This window comes from Tursiops truncatus, chromosome 13 (genome assembly GCF_011762595.2).
Source record: "Tursiops truncatus isolate mTurTru1 chromosome 13, mTurTru1.mat.Y, whole genome shotgun sequence".
NCBI classification, from domain to species: Eukaryota; Metazoa; Chordata; class Mammalia; order Artiodactyla; family Delphinidae; genus Tursiops; species Tursiops truncatus.
This window is the reverse complement of record NC_047046.1, coordinates 27,262,521-27,282,772: the sequence shown is the minus strand read 5'-3', so window position 1 is coordinate 27,282,772 and position 20,252 is coordinate 27,262,521. Positions and strand designations below refer to the sequence as shown.

General features: G+C 40.1%; 1 protein-coding gene across 23 annotated transcripts in view; it reads right to left on the bottom strand.

Annotated features, from left to right (window-relative positions):
- The window catches only part of FAM210A (family with sequence similarity 210 member A), a 53,524-nt gene that overhangs the window by 11,225 nt on the left and 22,047 nt on the right, over nucleotides 1-20,252 (bottom strand). For 14 of the 23 annotated variants that reach the window (XM_073790463.1, XM_073790464.1, XM_073790465.1 and 11 more), the window contains 5 exons: nucleotides 16,619-17,132; nucleotides 10,309-10,420; nucleotides 8,061-8,356; nucleotides 3,342-3,490; nucleotides 3,025-3,121 (listed from right to left, as the gene is read on the bottom strand). In XM_073790463.1, the coding sequence (XP_073646564.1) occupies nucleotides 8,123-8,356; nucleotides 10,309-10,420; nucleotides 16,619-17,091 (819 nt within the window). In that variant the 5' untranslated portion in view covers nucleotides 17,092-17,132 and the 3' untranslated portion in view covers nucleotides 3,025-3,121; nucleotides 3,342-3,490; nucleotides 8,061-8,122. Of the gene's footprint in view, nucleotides 1-2,530; nucleotides 2,597-3,024; nucleotides 3,122-3,341; nucleotides 3,491-6,631; nucleotides 8,357-10,308; nucleotides 10,421-16,618; nucleotides 17,133-20,252 lie in introns of those variants that run through there. The other 9 variants (XM_073790453.1, XM_073790454.1, XM_073790452.1 and 6 more) reach the window with 9 other exon arrangements.

The following is a 20,252-nucleotide window of genomic DNA, read 5'->3' as shown; positions in this document are numbered from 1 at the left end:
TGAAGAATATTCCCCAAACTTATATCCCTCAGTGAAGGTAAGACCAGTATAAACTTTCGTCACAGAAGGAGAGGAGATTCCAGGCTTGATTCCTACTGGATTGGGTTCAGTAAACCCATTTCTATATGAGGTCGCCTGGTTGGCTGGGTCTGGGTGCAGGGAGGTTACTTGGAGCTGCTCTGAAGGAGGCAGGAGATGGTCAGGGTGGGCCCACTGGTGTCCATCTGGGCAGCGGGGCTCAGTGTGGCACTGAGAAACCAGAGACTGCACTCTTGCAGGACAGGAGGCGGGACACTGATCTCCACTGTCGGGGGCCTGTGGGACCCCTTCCCACAGCCCTGGCTGTGCACTGAGAAGGCTCTGAAGACTTCAGAAGAAGCCCCAGGCCAAAAACAGACAATAGGCCTGGAGGCTGCCCGTGACCCAGGAGCTGTCCATCAGGCTGGAGCTGAAGTGCCAAAGGCCAAGGAGCCCCTGTGGGCCCTCGAAAGCCGAGGCACCGCCAGCCAGGGAGAGAGACGCCAAGGTCTGGACCCACTGTTTTCTGCTCAGGCTACACTCAGCACAGGACATAACAGAGGCCAACACCTCCCTCCCTGGCGATAGGTTCCCTGCTGACCCACCTGGTACATGGGGAGCCCCCACTGCACTTCAGGGCCTGCACCGGATCCCATACCCCACCAGTCTCTGGCTTTCTTGGACCAACTTCTGTTCATTGGATCGTTTGTGAAACAGCAGAGCTGCCAACAGCTAAGATGGACTAGCAACTCAGGCAGCCCTCTCCCTGCACCCTCGAGGACATCTAGAAAAGCAGTGTGCTTGAAAGAAACCTCCAGAATCCTTCAGAGAGCCACTCACAGTGGCCTTGGAACAAACACTTATTTCTGACTCTCCATGATGACACTTGCACAAAACAGTTTATAACGAGCCTGTTACTTAAAACATCATAATTTCTCTCGTTACACTGTTTTGACGTTTTGCTTTGAATGGATTCTAATTAAAATACATGTTTTAAAAATAACAGCCAAAAAGGTAAAAGTTGTGCATTTGTAAATTTCATTGTTTTGATGGCATGTGTCTGTCCAGACTTTGGGCTTTTGTGCTAATAATGTAAACCTCATTCACCTTACTTTAAAAAAATCAAAAGCTACAGTCTTAGTCATTTGAACACAGCATGGTGTTAACTGCAATACAGACTTTCAAAAGGCTTTACCAGGAAGCAGTATATATACATTTACACACACTTGTGTATAGTATACTGCTCCTATATGACTTAACCTGTTTACAAAGCCATTTGCATTTATAGAGTTTACTGTGGTACTACCACCAGAATCTGGAAGCACAAAATATTCTAGCAGTCTACACTAGCAGACAGAGTAAGCATGCTTTCAAATCAAAGTGCTGACTTTGGCCTCTCCCACGTGGCAGGCCAGGGACCCATCCCCTTGGCCCCACCTGAGCCAGGCTGTGTCTGCCACCCTGGCTTCGGTGGGGGACCCTGAGGTCCTGCTTGAGATTTCCTGCTTACAGTTCAAGGGCAGCACAGGCTTTGGAGCCTACAGACCTGGTGGCCTCAAGTATTAGCTCTGTCTCAGGTTAATGTCTTCAAATGTCACGCATACAACAGGGTCACCTGCGCGAAGACTGGAGGAGAGGGTGTGCTTGCCACATGCGGCCCCCACAGAGGGAGCTGTGCTGCTCAGCTTTCACTTTCCAGGTTCACCCAATTCCTACAGACTTGTAAATAGCACTCTGCCTTGGCATGCTCTCTACGCTAACACTGCAGCTTAAAACGCCAGTGACAGAAACGGGCCAAGTTAGTGCCAAGGGGGTTGGAGCACCTGTGTCAAGGCAGAGACTGAACCACCAGGACCCAAACCTCCTCGCCATGGTTTTAAGTAAAATACATCTGTTTCTTTTCTCATTACTCTAGATGTGGACAGTATTTTTGGTTAAAAAACCATGCTGTGTGTGTGTCGGGGAGTGTTCTTACAACCTTAGCAATAAAATGTGAAAATCTGAAGGGAGAATAGTTTTAAAAAAATAACTTCCCACCTTGCCCCCATTTTTTCCTTCTCTGGCTTCCTTTCTGTGAGGGGTGGGGGAGCTAACACTGATCTGAGCGCTGTCACAGCCTCAAGGAAACCGCAAGGACCCCAGGCTCCTGGTGCCGGGATCCTGTACCACGTATGCATCCTCTTCACCAATGCTGGCACACTCCCTTCCTTCCAGAACCATCCACGAGCACATGGTTTTGCCTCACTGTCAACCTCCCGTAAACCTCCCGCACACACATTCTCCACTCCCAGAGAGGCCAGCCTAACAGTTCTTAGTCGGGGATACACTGAACTTCCCAGTGAGAAAAGTAACCACAAAAGCCAGCTCCTGATGCTTCAGATGTTCCATCGATTGACCCCAAGGAAAAGGAAAATTCCAATCTGAGCTGTTCCAAGTGTCGCAAATGCAGGCTCAGGTGCTGTGACCACCACCATGACCCTCCACACAAGTTCAGTAGGAAAAGCAAACTCACTTTCTTACCACGGGAGGATGGGGTATTTTCTGAGGCTGAATCCTCTTTGGATAATGAAATATCACTCTAAAGAAAGAATTAAAGAAAATTATGATGCCACGGAGCAACTAAGCCCGTGCACCACAACTACTGAGCCTACGCTCTAGAGCCCGTGAGCCACAGCTACTGAGCCCACAAGCCACAACTAGTGAAGCCCGCACACCTAGAGCTCGTGCTCCGCAGCAAGAGAAGCCACTGCAATGAGAAGCCTGAGCACCACAACAGAGTAGCCCCTGCTCACAGCAACTAGATAAAGCCCGTGTGCAGCAACGAAGACCCAACGCAGCCAATACAAACAAACAAATAAAAATTTATTTAAAAAAAGAAAATTATGAAGTTAAAAGGGAAAAGATGATAGAAGTCACCAGAAGAGGACAGAGGATTAGGAATATTCATAAATTGGCTTCAGCTCCAAAAATACAAAGAATTTTACAAGTTCCAAAGCAGGTACTTACTTTACCTTTCTTAGTTCCTGGATTTGAACGTCTGGCCCGGCTCTCCTGTGCCTTTCTTCAACTACAGCTACTGGCCTCAACATTCTGAAGTGACCCACTAGAGGGAAAATTGGGTTTATGACTGAGAAAACTTCTATTAATCTAAAATGCTTCCAAAATAATGCAGTTACAAAATGATCTAGATTTCTCAACAGAAGTTGCATTAGGTTTTGTGGACAAGTGTTTTACTGATAATAATATTTTCAACTTTTTTTGGAAAGTAAAACTTGTCCCTTATTTCCAAACCAAAAGAAGTGAGGAATGCAATTACAACCTACCAGTATCTTCCATCTTCTTCAGGAGGGGAATAACAAGCACATGGTGATGGAGCACGATGGCAACCAAGCCCTGTAATTCTACCTCCAGACCAAGGTGAATGGCAGGGCAGTCAGTGTTTGAGGACTGGACAAACTGTGCCTTTGGGACCCTTGCAAAGAGAGAACCCAAACAGCCACTATTCTTAGAGAAGTAAAGCAACAGCCATAATTAAGTCGCAAGATTGTATACAAAGAAAATACTGACTCAAACTCAATAAAATACAAATTAGTCAAAATGCGCTTCAAATCATTACAGAATCTCAAATCTCATACTTAGAGGTGCATACAAAATAACAGCTTAATATTTGTGTATATAGAGGAAATGCTGTATGTTCTTTTTTTAAAAACAAACAAACCCTCAATTAGTGTTAAGGAGCTGAAACATCTCATTGTTTTACCCTATTTAGATTATATTAGGTAGATTTCATGTAGATTATATTAGATATATTTCATATATGGTACACTTAAAAGTAATCTTATGAAATTACCCAAATGGAGTAAAAGGCTGACTTTCAGCAGGTACCTGATTAGAAAGTCAGGAAACACCTGCAAGCTTTCTGTCCCTCTCTTACTAAGGAGTGGGCCATAGCGCCTTCCCACCAGAGGGAGGGAGAACCACATACCGGCTACCGCAGGACAACCAGGCACGCTTGCATGCAAACTCGCCTTTTTCTTTTTCACTTCAAAGAGAGTTTTCTACCATTTAAAATGGTCAAAATTCAAAGCAGAAAAAGCTGGACATAGGGAGGGAGGGAGAGGTGAGGAAAGAAAGAAGAAAGGTTCTATGCATTCCTCACAGCCAGGAAGAATGAGAATATATTGTGGCTACACGTGGAACATCTCTGACCTGTCCTACAACTTCTGCTCTTATGGACCATGCTGTCCCAGAGAAAACGCAACGTGAAAGTGCTTTCTGTTCGTCTCAGGCTCCATTACTTGTAGAGAGAAAACACAAGTGCTGAGGAGGACTTTGGGGCTGCCTGTGCACTTCCCACGAGCACTGTCCAAGTCAGCGGAATAATGTCATACTCTGCCTTGAAGGCTTCTGAAGTCAAGCCACATTCTCTCTGCTGAGAGAATCATTCTTATCAAAATAGCCAGATAACTGCCACAAGATAATTATCATCTGTCATCATTACTGTTGGTGGCTGCCAGCGATTTACGGGGAAGAACACAGCTTGATTTTCAAAGCCTAACCCCGAAGAAACAAGACAACCAAAAACTTGTTTTAATGAGCTAAAATGAACCAGCTTGACATGGAAGTCACAAAGGAAAAAAATCTCAGAGGGAAAACTATACCCAATCGGCACAAACTTAGCATTTCTCAAATGTAAGTTACAAGCTCAAAATGCAGGACAAATATCTTTCAAAAATCAGAAAGCCAGGCCAAAATTCACGGCTGAAGACAAATTCTGGCCAAGTCTCTAAGAGAAGGAGAATTCTTGCCTCTATTGTTCCTTTGGGTCAAGGAGGCAGAATCTTTTGGGTACTCCGTAATATACAGATGGACCAGGAGACACCAAACAAAGCTCCTATTTGCGGAATGAATAATTAAAAGCACCCACCTCTGGTTCTGCAGATTTCTGGTTCAGGTGGTTAAATTCCAAGGCAGTAGAGAGGCCCATACTTTTTATGAACACTCCTGTGCAACTCCGGCCTCTAGGCCAATGTGACTGGACGCACCGTAGACCATGGCTTGGGAAAAGCCCACTGAGTAAGCATCTAATACCAAAAGCCACTTCAAACCAATGTTGGTAACACTTAATCTAAATGTATTTTACTTTCTTCTAAACTAACTCCATATCTTCCCTATGAAGATTCAATTTTGAAAATCTGAAATAAATGAAGGTCCCCATTTTAAAAAGTAAGATGTAGCCAACAGAAGAAATATGTCTATATTACCATGAAAGCAAGTATTTTTCAGACAGAATCCTTTAATAATTCAGAAATGTATATCTCACCAATGCATTTTATAAAAATGGTATCATCTCAAAGGTATCAGGAAAGATGCACGTACTCTTTCTGACTCATTTGCTAAAACATTTTCTGTCCATTTCATTACCATCACCATACTCTACAATCTTCTACAGTGGCTTTGTTCAGAACATCTGAATTTGGATAAGAAATCCTGAAGATGAACCAAGTGGAAAGAACACAAGAAAGAGCTAGATATGTCTAACATACAACTTGCTTCTTTTCTTCAAACACCTCTTCTGCCCAAACTGTTAAGATGTTTATAAAATTCCTGGAATTACCTCTGAGGTCACTGAAATAAGACAGCCAATAGCTCCACTGCTTCCTAGAGCATAAAGGACTACAGTAACGTCTTCCATCTGTAAATAAATGGAAGGCAGATTCCATAACAAATAAGCTGAAGATTATATTTGAAGGCATAGTTTTGTTATTTTTACTAGTGGCAGGAAGGTGACCTTAATACATGAACTCTTTCTCCTTTGTTGGAATCTGCAAATAGCACCCTACTGTATGCAAAATGTTGGTTCAGTAAGAGACATTTTTGTGGTAGTTTAAAGGGTTGGTTTTGCTATTTTTCTTGAATAAACTAAGTCTTTTTTTACCTATTTTTCATTTCAATTGTTAATTTGCTGAGCAAACACTTTTTATCTACTTTATAGGTGTTAAATTAAATCTCAGCCATGGCTCCGTCTTTACCCTGTCAAAAATCCTACTTAAATACAGATGTGCACACCAGACACAGCAAGTATAAGGCTTATTGTAAATGAAATGGTTATGATATTTACCACACACACACACCCGGATAATTTAACTCAATGCCCACTATGTGCTGCTGGCCTGCTATGAATACTCCACACGCATATTCCAGGGGTCCCCCTTTCGGCTCTTTGTAGCTTCCCTTAAGGACTAGGTTAGCAAGATGAGAGCAGCAGCATTTGACAAGATCAGATATTCCTGATACCAAATAATGACAAAAGAACTTCTTACACCTTCAGAGAATGTTTTACTAGAGAATTTCAAAGCACTCCCTATTATCTCACTTTCTGTAACTGGACAAACACAACACAATTATGAAACTGGATGGCAACAAATCTCAAACAGGCTGAACCAAAGGTGGAAACTCAGGGTTATTAGTGCTTCTAAGACCCACAATTTATCCTCATTGGAAAACACGCCCTATGCAATGTGAAAAGTAAAAAGAAAGTTTCATATAACACATGATTTTAAACCGAGCAGTCTCAGTGGTTAAAAATAAACAAACAAGAAATTTGTTAATATCCATCTTAGCATTTAATATATGCAAAAATGTGAATTATTTAATAAACAAGCTAAAACATGTTCACTGTTTTTGAATTTGAAAATGTGCTGTCAATTTGAAATCACACGTTTGATCTGTATCAGGAGACAAACCATCCTGCCTGATCAGGCCTGCATGTGGCAGAGTGAGCCCTGCCCCCTCACCACTCTACCCACCCCCACAAAGAAGAGTCCAACCACAGCACAGCCAATATAATGATGAGACATATCAAATGCAAACATTTTTTTCCCTTTAAAGTATTCTCTAAATTTGGCCAAACTCAGTATTTAATACGAAAACCCTGCCTCACAGCAGTGATGCCTGCGGCCTTATCAGATCACTCACAACAAAGACAATCTAGAAAGAGGCCGTTCCCTCTTTCAACTCAAAGGTTAGAACTGAAGTAAAGGCAGTTAGAGCAAAAGGAAACACACAAACACATCCTCAAACACACCCACACAAGTTGTGGCAACTTTCACATCTGAAAACAACTGAATTTCATTCCAAGCAGGTTTTAATGACAGCTTTGCTATTTAAAAAATTCAAGTAAAATGCTCAAGTAAGGATGTTTCAATGCAAGAGGAAAACAGCAGCCTACAATCTTAAAATTTTACTGCATAATGGAATCAAAACCGACTCTGGCTGGTGGAGACCAGGTGGCAGGGACAGGCAGGTCCCATCCTCCCAAACCTGCACTGCCAAGAACCACAGCTGCAGGCACTGCTAAGCGTATCTGATCTCCACCATAAACTTAAGGTGTGATGATTTTCCCTTTTCCTCTGAGAGATCAGTTGGAGAGGACATGATGCAGGAATAACAGTTTTACATTCTGGGTGAGAAAGTGCTATGACCGCACAGATTTGCTTAAAAAATTTGATTATGGCAAGCTTCAGGTAAGAATCATTTTTAAAGGGTCAATTTTTCATTTACATATAACCAATACATCTTATTTACATATATATGACCCAATTTTCATTCAGCTTTCTTTATATGAAGTCTACATTTTAACTGGTATGTAACCGTTATATACTATCTTTAGAGAAAGACTAAATATCCTCTTATTCACAGGCAGTTCTGATGATAAGTTTGTCTCCACATTGAGAAGTGAATATCGTTAAAACCTCAAATAACAAAAAAGATGAAGACCTAGTGTTAAATCTGTGTAGGGCCGCACCAGCTATTCAAGGAGTCAGCAGCTATCTAAACACAAAGCAAGGATGACTGAAGACATGGACCACTGCTTAACGCTGCTACTGACATGAAATTCTTATACTGGGTTCATTTTTTCTTTTCAAAAAACACTGATTTTTCTAGTGATGTTCAACTTTAAAAAGTTATCTTAGTTCTTTAACCCTCAGAGAACTGCTATATTTAGGCCGCTAACCAAAAAAATAATCAAGAGCATGTACCTTTGTCCAGTCCCCAGGGGTTAAAGTGCAGGAACTGTCTATAACCTGGTATATAAGGCACCCTATTCCACTTTTTTCTTAAAAGAAACCTTTCCTTTGGTTTCTTGCAGTTTTTCAGTAAGTCTGTCCTTTGTCTCCTCCATTTTCTCTGTGAGGAGCTCCTTTGTCTCCTCCATCCTGTCCTGCAGATACTCCTTCACAGGGGGTGGCGTCGACATATAGCCACGGCTGCGCAGATACTTCACAGTGAAGGAGGTCCCCCCCAGGGTCACAGTGTACCGCGCAGGCGTTGCAATCTGTGGGAAAATGAAATGGACAGATCAGTACTGATTACAACTGTTGTCTAAAGCAAAAACAGTGTGACGTTAAAATTCTTGTTAATAACCAAACTATCAATTACTTTATTGCTTCATAAGGCTGTTACATCCTATATGGTTTTCCCTCCTAACATTCCGTATTTGTCACCTAGACACTGACCCAGGATTAGAGAACATTCACAGGGGCAGCACCAAAGTTCTGTACCCATGTGCTAGTGAACCTGGGGGGCAGACTCACTGAGAACCAGAGGGAGGGCTCAGGACCCTCCCTATAACAAAGGCACATGCGTTTCCACTCCCCAGAAACCCTGCCGACCTGCACACACTATTCATCTAAACCGGAACCAAACTGAGGGGCAAGCACGGGCCAAATGTTTATTCTTCACTGAGTTTAGTTTAGTTTCACTTCCAAATCTCTTTTCTTTGGCTTTTCCAGGCTTTATGCTACTTCTCATTACAGTCCATGCTGGGCTTGGCATCCCAACCAGGAACTTCCATGAGGCCAAAAAGTGGTAAAATGGCACACATATAGGAGACATGTACACATGTCAACTGACCAGAGGTTTAAGGTCCCAAACTAACTAGTAGATGAAGTGGTACAAAGGGAGAACTGTAAGAGCACAGGCTGCATCACATTCTGAGGCAAGAAACCTCAGTGTCTGCTGCTCTACCTGAGAAACCAGGTTACAGAAACCAAACACCCAGGTGGACCCTCCACACCTCTTTCCTTGTACAGGAACATGAGCAGAGCCCCTGCTGACGCCAGCCCACCTGCGTGCCAACCTTGTGTTTCAATTCCAAGCAGGCCAACAGGCACTGAGCACTGATGTGCCTCCAGAGCACAGCACAGGCACAGTGGAAATACAAAGAAAGAAGACATAACTCTAAATTCCTAGGAGCTCATGATCAAAGACAACACACATTAAAAAAAGACTTAACACACAGACTGTGAAATGAGAGCATGGGATAAGGAACAGTTATAATTAGGGAAATGGCTTCAACCATCATGACAGTTGGATTAAGGTTAAATTATATACACTGTAACTAAAAACTTGACAATTTATTAATTTAATAAGTTTTAATGTTGAAAAACTCAGCAATTAAGTTTTAGCCCTCTAGTCAAAATTATCATATAAGAAATCTCCCAATATTTCAGAGGATTTTAATGAGGATGACAGAATAAAACAGCATTATTTTTGAATACTACTATAAACCCATAATTCTAAGTATTTTCATAACAGTAGTAAAATAACATCTAGTTTCCCAATCTCTTCTACCTGTTTTCTTAGGATAAAGCTACATAGAACCTAATTTTTTGTCAGTTGAGAAAAATTAGATTAATATAGCTAAATTCCACAATTTACAATATGAGTCTTCTCTTCCAAAATAAAGACCCATAACTGTAAAAACTATCTGTTTACAAAGATGTCATTCTCTGAATCCAGACAACAACTGTAAAGACAATGAACTCCAAAATGAAACATACATTACATCAACAACTAAGTCTAAGGTTTATCACATAAAACAATTTGATTAAACTTTACTATTTTACTTTTTAGAAAGATAAACTATTATAAACAGTAAAATAAATGCTAAATTTTACTAACATGTCAGGTGGCATGTGGATCTCTGAATAAGGAAAATTAATGTACTATCAATAGGAGAAATGTCACAGAGACAACCTGTTCATTAGAAATTCAGAAGTCTCACTTTGTCTCATCACAGCAGGTTATGAAAAACCTACCTATTCTTAAGGCAATTCTTCCTAAACCACCATTTTATTTACCCTTAAAAATTTTAGTTTACTTTTAATCATTAGACATGTAAGAGATGAAATATGGTATTTTAAGTTACAAACGTAACCCTGGGAGCAAGCACGGAGTGTTACAGAGGTTCAGTGTGAGGAGCCATCTACCCACAGCAGTACCTACCTTAAACAGGGCATATGCTGTCAGTGCATTTCCACTCTGGGAATTTTTCAGAATGTTTACTACGCTGTCAGGTAACCCAATAAGTTCTAGAAAAGGAACGACATTCACTCCTCTAAGAAAGAAACAGAAAGTAATTTATATATACATATAGATAAACTTTTAGGGATAAATATTTTCAAAACATTATCTGAAAACATCAAAACCAAATTCTGTTTAAAAGTCAATCCTGCACCACCAAGCACTCTAATTTCACTCTAAAGGAACAACATGTGCATGAACACCAGCGTCCTGCTGTGTCTCACTGTTCACAGCTTCTGTTCATGGACATCCCTAATTAGCACACTGAGAAAAATAGAATCATTTATCAGAGAAAAATTAATAGCATTAAGTAACCTAAGAGAAATGATCAGAAATGATTCAAATCATTCTCCTGATCTTATAATCTTTAGTTCCTTAGAATGATCCAACTCAAAGTTTAAGACCTAAGATTTTTTACCTCTAAAATTACATGTCAAACTATACTATTATCATAAAAACAAGTGATATTATAACACCACTTACTGTATTATGCAAAAAATAAATGATTCTATGGGTTTCATGAAAACTTCAATTATTCTAAAAAGATGCTTCTATTATCAGACTTAAAAGGCAGGTAAAGAAGCAATTACCATGAATTGCAACAAATTTTTGGAGGGAGGGAAAGAAGGCAGAAAAAGTCTCTAATCCAACTGGTAAGCCCTAATTTCTTTTTAGTTTCCCTGAGTGTCAAGTTTGCCACGCCGGAACACTCGTGCTCTCCCACTGTCTCCCTCATTGCCTGTAGTTTTGCAGACATTGTGAGCCTTCACCTCAAATCACAAGGTTCTTGTTCTGTGCTTCTCCTTCATAAACATAATATAATCATCACAGCCAGGAAACTTAACATGTAGGACAGTATATAGTTAATACAAAAGTACGTTATTTAATGTTAAAATTCCCTGAATTGGGGCTTCCCTGGTGGCGCAGTGGATGAGAGTCCGCCTGCTGATGTAGGGGACATGGGTTCGTGCCCCGGTCTGGGAGGATCCCCACGTGCCATGGAGCGGCTGGGCCCGTGAGCCATGGCCGCTGAGCCTGCGTGTCCGGAGCCTGTGCTCCACAACGGGAGAGGCCCGCGTACCGCAAAAAAAAAAAAAAAAAAAAAAAATTCCCTGAATTGTCCGGTGAGTCCCTTGTCACTATCTTGTCATGTCTTCCAGTTCTTCTCCAGAAGCGCTGCTCAGCACTTTCTGTTGAGGAGGAAGGCAGGACCTCTTTTTTGATGCTGAGATTTTTGAAACTCCCAGGCCAGCTTTGTGGTAGAACAGTCTTTCATTTGGATTTGTCTGATTGTTTCCTCATGATTAAATTTGAGGTAAATGTTTTCAGACAGGAAAGCTGCAGAATTGATTCTATGTCCATCTCAGAGCATCACAACAGGAGCCACACACTCAGTCTGTCCTGTGAGTTTGACCTGGTGTTTGACTTGTGTGAGTTTGACTTGTGGTTAAGGTCGGGTCCACAGGTTGCTCCTCTGTACAAGTACTCTTTCTCTTTGTAATTAAGAAAGGGAACAGCCTGGATCCATTATTATTACAGTAGTAGTAATCTCCTAGTTTATTTTTAATATTAAAAAATAATTTGCTTAACTGGGGAAAAGTTGTCCCTCTCTGATTTCACTATAATACTAGGAGATCAGAGACTAATCTCAATAGATACGGATGATCATCACCAGGAATTACTGGCCATCTATACAAGAGGAAACCAGATAACTGAAGGAAACTTTAAAGAGTTAGATTTAAAAATCAACTACAAGTCCAATCCAGTTTCTTTTATCTCCACCCTCATTTCCTTTTCAAATCTCTTAAACAACAGAACCCCACTGAAGCAAGACTTAGTACTACAAAAATTTAGCGATTCTGTGGATCTAATCAAGTCACTAGGTACAATAACATCCTACCATAACATGCTAATCATCTCTTCTGGTACCCGTACAATTACCAAATTATTTCATTAATCATTTCTTAGTTCAGACTAAACCCTGTATGTAAAATCTACATATTTAACGGCAATCATGCAGGGGGGAAAAAAGACAACATGTGGCTAAATATAAGACCAAACTGAGTGATTTAAAAACACAAAAAAACAACTGGGACTTCCCTGGTGGTCCAGTGGTAAAGAATCTGCCTTACAATGCAGGGGATGCGGGTTCGATCCCTGGTCAGGGAACTAGGATCCCACATGCCACGGGGCAACTAAGCCCATGTGCCACAACTACTGAGTTTGTGCGCCTCAACGTGTAGCCCATGTGCCACAAACTACAGAGCCCACACGCTCTGGAACCCGTGTGCCACAAACTACAGAGCCCACGTGCCCTGGAACCCACACGCCACACCTAAAGAGAAAACCCGCAGGCCACAACTAGAGAGAAGCCCGCACACCACAACGAAGAGCACTCGCACCGCAAGGAAAGATTCCACATGCCTCAACAAAGATCCCATGTGCTCCAACTAAGACCCAACACAGCCAAAAATAAATAAATAAATGAATAATAAATCTAAAAAAAAACTATCATAGGGCTTCCCTGGTGGCGCAGTGGTTGAGAGTCCGCCTGCCGATGCAGGGGACACGGGTTCATGCCCCAGTCCAGGAAGATCCCACATGCCGCAGAGCGGCTGGGCCCATGAGCCATGGCTGCTAAGCCTGCGCGTCCGGAGCCTATGCTCCGCAACGGGAGAGGCCACAACAGTGAGAGGCCCATGTACCGCAAAAAAAAAAACTATCATAAAAACAAACAATAATGACCAAGATATCTTGCACAAGTATCCTGTGTAAAATAAAGAAGCAACTATCTGGTCCCACTTTTTTCTAAACTATTGATTTGATGACTTAACTTTTAAAAAATAACTTTCATTTCCTTTGGAATTACTAAATATGAAGCATTAATGAGGGTCTGATCCAAATAGTAATATCCACTCTTGTCACAAAAGTTCCCTCAGCCTGACAGAAACCTGTGCTTCACAAACCACCAGCTTTATGGATGTTCCAAATGATGCAAAAGTATATCCACAGTCTGGATGAAGTGCAGTGAAAACCAGTCAGGACTGTGCCTCAAAATGGATCTGTAACTTTAGAAATTTGAGGCCCAAATACAAGGCATCTAAACGTAGAGACAAAACCATCCTCAAAGAGCTTCATTTGACCAAACAGAGAACTTCTTGTTAGAAGATGAAAGATCTCTGCAACTTTTCCAGAGAAGCAACAACAAAGCTTAGTTTAACATAAAATGTATGGACTTCCCTGGTGGTGCAGTGGTTAAGAATCCGCCTGCCAATGCAGGGGACACGGGTTCGAGCCCTGGCCTGGGAAGATCCCACATGCTGCGGACCAACCAAAACTAAGCCCGTGAGCCACAACTACTGAGTCTGCGTTCTAGAGCCCACAAGCCACAACTACTGAGCTCACACGCCACAACTACTGTAGCCCGTGCGCCTAGAGCCCGTGCTCCGCAACAAGAGAAGCCACCACAATGAGAAGCCCGCTCACCGCAAGAAGAGTAGCCCCCGCTCGCCGCAACTAGAGAAACCCTGTGCGCAGCGACAAAGACCCAATGCCGCCAAAAATATAAATTAATTAAAAAATAAATAAATAAATAAAATCTATGAGGACGCACAATTTAGATCTCCCTGAAATAAAATGTTTCAAAAGCCTGAGATCTTCATCACTGTGTTAACTAAATACAGAATGGCATTTTGCTCTGTGGTGCTGAGAGGCAGTAATGCTAGTTGTCCCTCAAGTTACAAACTATGTTTTCCCTTTTCTTTTAATAGTAAGTAGGCAACAAGCAAATAACAGAGAACTTTTTTCAGGTAAAACCAAATAAAATAAACCCAGCCTCTAGTCAGTTGAATTGAAAACCTGTATTTAACACAATCAACTCCAATATCACAATAAAATCATCTCACAGTGAAAGATACACTGCCATTCAAGCATAAACTAATATTTTCTCAGTATCACTTCCCTTAGAACAAATCAACTTTCAATTTCTCAAGCATTAAGGACTTAACAAAACATTAGGGACTGTTCTGGAAAGCAACACATTCTACCTAATATAAGTTAGCTATGTGATGCTGTAACAGAACTGGACCAGTGGTCACGGTGGGGCAGTAGAGCTGGGTCTGGGAACCAAATTTCCATGCTGACAAAGAGCCAAAGGCAGGCGGTGATGGATGAGGTATACGACTTTAAAGTGGACAGTCCCACCACATTTACACACAGGCATTCACAGAAAAAAGAGGGGGAAGGACAAAACCAAGAAAGGTGGACTCCACAGGGGACAGCAGAACGTCACCACAACTGCATCAGTGCAGACACCACCAAAAGCGTCCTAAGTCTAATTAATATTACTAGGTTATTTGAAGGTCTGCTTTTTTGGTTATAGAACTCTTTTACTGAAGGCAAGGAAAAGTAAAAGGAACAAAAGTACTCTTTTTAATAGTCCAAACAAGAATCTCATATTCAATTATTAAAAACTTAGATTTCTCCCCGAGGCCAGGAGGCTGAATGCTTATTAAAGGCAACCTAGCAAAGGCAAAAGAAACATGGAAGAAACTCATCATCATCCACAACACCGAATCAGAAAAATCCTAAATGGCTCAAAAAAGAAAATTCAATATGTAGAAAACTATTCATTAAATAGAAGAACTGAATGCCTATGAAATTTTTATTCAAAATGGTACACGATTTTAGGCTCTGTTAAAAAACTAAAGGCAGTTCTGAAGATTTCTATAAATATTTTTATACATGTCCAGAAAATGTCATTAATAAAAAGATAATTCCATAAAATGCACATATAAGAATCTCTGCAAAGAAAGGAATTCTTAAAGAAAATAATGATACATAATGAAGAAGGAAATAACTGAATAACAAGAACTAAATAGAAAGACATGAAAAGAAAAAGAACAGCATCAATTATACAAGGTTAAAAAAAAATCCTTTTATTCAACAGAACTTTTGTAAAGAAACATTTCTAATCCCATGTTTCCCAAGAATAAGAATAGTCTCCATTCCATCATCTTTTAATTTAATAAATAATAAGCTTTTTCCAATGAGTGAGCTTTACATTAAAATATTTAATACCTTACTGTCAAACCATTAAATATAACCCAAAACTGAAAATCAGTGGACTTTTGGAAAGTATAAAATAATTCTAAACCCATTAGAGGAGTTTACAAAAACATCAAAGTGGTCTTCACTGTGCATCTCATTGCCTGCAGGATGGTGAACATACTGTTCATAGGTCACACCCAGGCCACAGCAAGAAAAGCCACACAGCACTCGGGACAGGCACACGCTGGCACACTCAGTTCTGCTGGTGGCAGAAAGAAACTGGAAATCACTGATAATCTGTTTCTACGTGTACTCCTGCTCCTAAAACAGTGTGAATGATACAACTCACTTTAAAAGAAAGGAACAGTAATTAACAAGAAAGGTACATTTAGAAATTCTACGTTTTATAATACCTGGAGGCTAGGATCACTAAATTAACTTTTTAAAAAACATTTACTTTATTGTAGTAAAAAATACCTAACACGAGATATACCCTCTTAACAAGATTTTAAGCAGACAACAAATCAACTTCTGATCAGAACAAAAGACCTTACCTTGACATTCATCAGATGTAACATTAAAGCATAAGTCTGCAATTTGTTCATTTTTGTGTCTACAACAGATACAAGCCAGGCTTTGCAAAATCTTACTAATTTCCAACCAAAACCATACACATGGCAAAATAAGTTATCTTTTCACGCTGATAAACACGGTAAGAAACATATAAGTACAGAACTAACTCACAGTGCTGCCAAATCTCTGGAAACTGTAATTTTATTCCTATGCTATCCTATATGTTGATGGGACACAAGCATAGTGATTAAGGCTTGAAATCAGACTCCGAGTTATTTTGGGAAAAACTAAGTTATTTTGACTTATTCCTGCTTAATCTGTTTTCTCATTAATAAACTGGGAATAATTGCACTACCTGCTTCATATGGTTGCTGTGAGAATTAAATGAGATGATACAGTTATAAAAATTTTAGCATAATACCTGCTGTACACAGTAAGCGAATGTTAGCTACTGTTATTAAAATGTGGAAAACTGCTATGAAAAATAGTCATCCTCTATCAATTGAAGACATTAAAGCATTTAAAAAACTACTTAAAGGCTTTCATTAGTACAATTAAGATTAACATTCTGATAAAACAGGGAAAGGCGCTCAATCAAGCAAAAACTTACTTTATGGCTGCATAATAAAACGTTCCAAACCAAACACCAGAAGTTATTAGATGCACTGGAATCAAAACTTTTCCATATTGTCTAAATGTTTTCTTAAATCGTTGATAAAGACTAATTGATCTGTCTTGTAAAGGATCAGGTTCTTCCTTTTTTTCAGAGGGAGTTCCTGGGGATGTAGCACTGGATGACAGAACCCTCTTGGATAAGATATCCTGCTCCCACTGTTTATGAAGGATCCCTGGTTGGGGTGGGTGAGCAATGAATGGCTTCCTTTCCTTTGCAACACACTGGGCAGCAGGTAAGTGCAGCCATCGTTTCTGAGGGCCCTGTACCCAAACCACTCTGGATTCTGAGGTATACAAAAGTAATGGTCCCTTCATGTTTTGACAGTGTCCCAAAAGACCAGCTTTATCTGGTTCCATGCATGTCCTATGTGCCAGTCGGAATACAGTCTTTGGTACGTTCCATTGCATTTTGAAGAACGGAGATTGATGGATTTCAGCTTCTACAGAGACTAGATTAAAAAAAATTAGATTATACATAGATTTCCATTATAAACCAATCTACTTCAACATATATCATTAACTATTAAGAAGTAAAAGGATAGACATTGTTACCAAATCCACAGAAATTAATGTTAAGGTATATAGTTCTACCATACCAAATTTTAGAATTTCATTAAAACACATCATTTAAATATGATATAGTAAACCAGTCCAACAGACATCATGGACGGTAAGATTTCCGGGCTATTTTACTGCCACAAAAGGCATATTTGTAGGGCTTCTGTCATTCTACAAAGAAGCAGTATAGTATAACAGAAAAATCAGATCTGGAAGCTAAAGAGCTGGGCCCTAATGTTTTGGGGTCATAATTCTATGCAACTGTCTTTTAGATTTGAAGCCTAAACCCACTAGTAAAACAAGGATTACTTCATAGGTTTTTACAGGAATTATATGAAATGTATGATGAAAAGAAGTGCTTCTGTAAACTAACAAGCATCATATAAGTGTTAGTTATTAAAATATTAAGGTCTGATGAACAGTTGACATCAATACCCTTTATTCTATAATGCTTTTAGACTAAATTATATAAAATTGTAAATTACATATGTTATTAACTGGTGAGAACAGACTTTTCCAGATAGCTACAACTTTGTTAAAAGACAGGATAGAAGGGCTTCCCTGGTGGCGCAGTGGTTGAGAGTCCGTCTGCCGATGCAGGGGACACGGGTTCGTGCCCCGGTCCGGGAAGATCCCACATGCCGTGGAGCGGCTAGGCCCGTGAGCCATGGCTGCTGAGCCTGCACGTCCAGAGCCTGTGCTCTGCAATGGGAGAGGCCACAACAGTGAGAGGCCCGCGTACCACAAAAAAAAAAAAAAAAGACAGGCTAGTATAATTTTTAAAAAACATGGACTTTGAAATAAGATGGGCCCAATTGAGTTAATAGTGGTATTATTTTGAGCAAATTACTTAGCATCTCTAGACACAAAGTTTCCCCACTGGTAAAATAGAATTATTGTATGCATTATTATATAGCAAATCAGCTCCCTTCCCTCAACATCAGGCAGTGCCACGTAACCCCTAATCTTCACCCGCACCTTGCAACAGCTACCTCTCCAATTCTAATACATTGAGAATAGATGATCTTATTTTTTATAAATTGTGTACTTAATAAGAATCACAAGTTTTGAGTTAGCACCTCAGTAAATTAAGCACTCCAACAAATACAGATACACCATCTTACATGAATGTTTGTTACCTGGGATACAAAGCTGTCATTTAAAAACAACTACTAACAAACTGTCTCCTTATAAAATTAATCCCAGACTCATCCCTTCCTAATTAATAATTAACTTAGCTTCTATCAGGCTCTCACAGATGATCCAACAACACAAGGCAAATGGGCTGTGAAATGAAACTGCAAATCTTCCAAAACAAACAGGCTCCCAGGAAGCCTTTAAAGGTGATATTGGAGATGGCTGAATCAAAGCAAAGCCAGTGAAAAGTGACAGAAGACTCAGACCAGTTAATAACCAAAGAGAAAAGCTACAGGGTAATGACATGTGCTTCAAATAAAGAATGATTTAAACACTAAATGACTAAGGCCATTCAGAGAAATGATTAAGTCTGTAATTATTTTTACAAAACTGACTTATTTTTTTGTTGTGAGTCAGACAGTAAGTAAAGGATATCTTACTGTGCTCGCCTACCACCCCTATTTTATCTATAAATCCATGCCATGCCTACGCCAAGAGGAAAAAACACCAACTAGTTATTTATTCTAAGAATTAGCTCAGTTGGAATTATAACCTAAAATCTGTCAAATATAAAAATTCATTTAGAAACTTTTACTATGAATTTTTTGGTCTCTATTTTAGATGAATTTATTTTGAGGCTTTTCTCCAGCACCATTCATTACCTTTGAATGATTCCTGTCCCTGGCGTTAGTACAGGTGTTTTCTGAACTCAGAAGGCTTTCTTTTTTCTCTTTTAAACTTATTTCCTTTACAGGGCAGTTTCCCAGGAGGTGAAGTTCCCAGAAGTCTAACTTTCAGATAACTGGATTATTATGTGTTTGTGTTAGTGAATAAAAAGAAAAAGGATTTTTTTAAAAGGCTCTTTCCAAGCTTCCAGTTTGCATCCTTTCCCCCGGTTTCAAATATTCCCCTCCCATTTTTAAAAACATCTTTATTGATATAATTCACATAATATACAAGTCACTTATTCAAGGTGTAAAATTCACTGATTTTTAGTATATTCACAGTTGTGCAACCATCGCCACAATCTAAATTTAGAACATTTTCATCACCCCCAAAAGAAACTCCAAATCTATTGCAGTCACTGCCCATTCCCTCACCCTCCCAGTCCCAGGCAACCACTAGTGTACTTTCTGTCTCTACACTTGTCTATTCTGGACACTTCGTATAAATGGAATCACACTATGTTATCTTTTGTTCCGAATCATGGGGAGCTGGGGATGTTGTGGGGGGAGTGGAGGTGGTTTGAAAATAGATTCCTGGACTCTCTTAGACCCAATAAATCAGAATGTCCTGCAGTCAAGTCACACCTGACAATATGAACTTAAGAACCATTTCTCTAAGCCCATCAAATGGCTTCAGTGCCAGATGCAGCATGGCAGCAAAAATACCATCCATCATCACCATCATCATCATAATGGTAAGATGTTTTTGATTTTGAGCCCTTACTATGTGGTTGGTGCTTTACAAACATTTTACACGTATTAACTCGTTTTATTTTTGTAACAACCCTATGACGGAGGGACTACTGTCATCACTTTACATTTGAGGACACTGAACCAATAGCTTGCCCAATGTCACTCAACTGCTGAGTGGAGGAGCTGGGATTCAAACCCAGTTTAATCCCAGGCCCATACATACTGGGTCACTAAGCTAACATGGCCACTTCTAGAAGGAAGAGACAGTGCCAATTTTCAGCAAACCAAGTCATATAAGACACATGGTCAAAGCTCTCTAAGGAAACACAGGGCCCAAAAAATGAGTCAAATTTTACATTAAAAACTAAAATTAAATCAATTTAAATTTAAATGGGTGGGTGATGGCTAGACTCCCAAAGGTATCCAATCACAATACTGGTGACATACACATTAAGA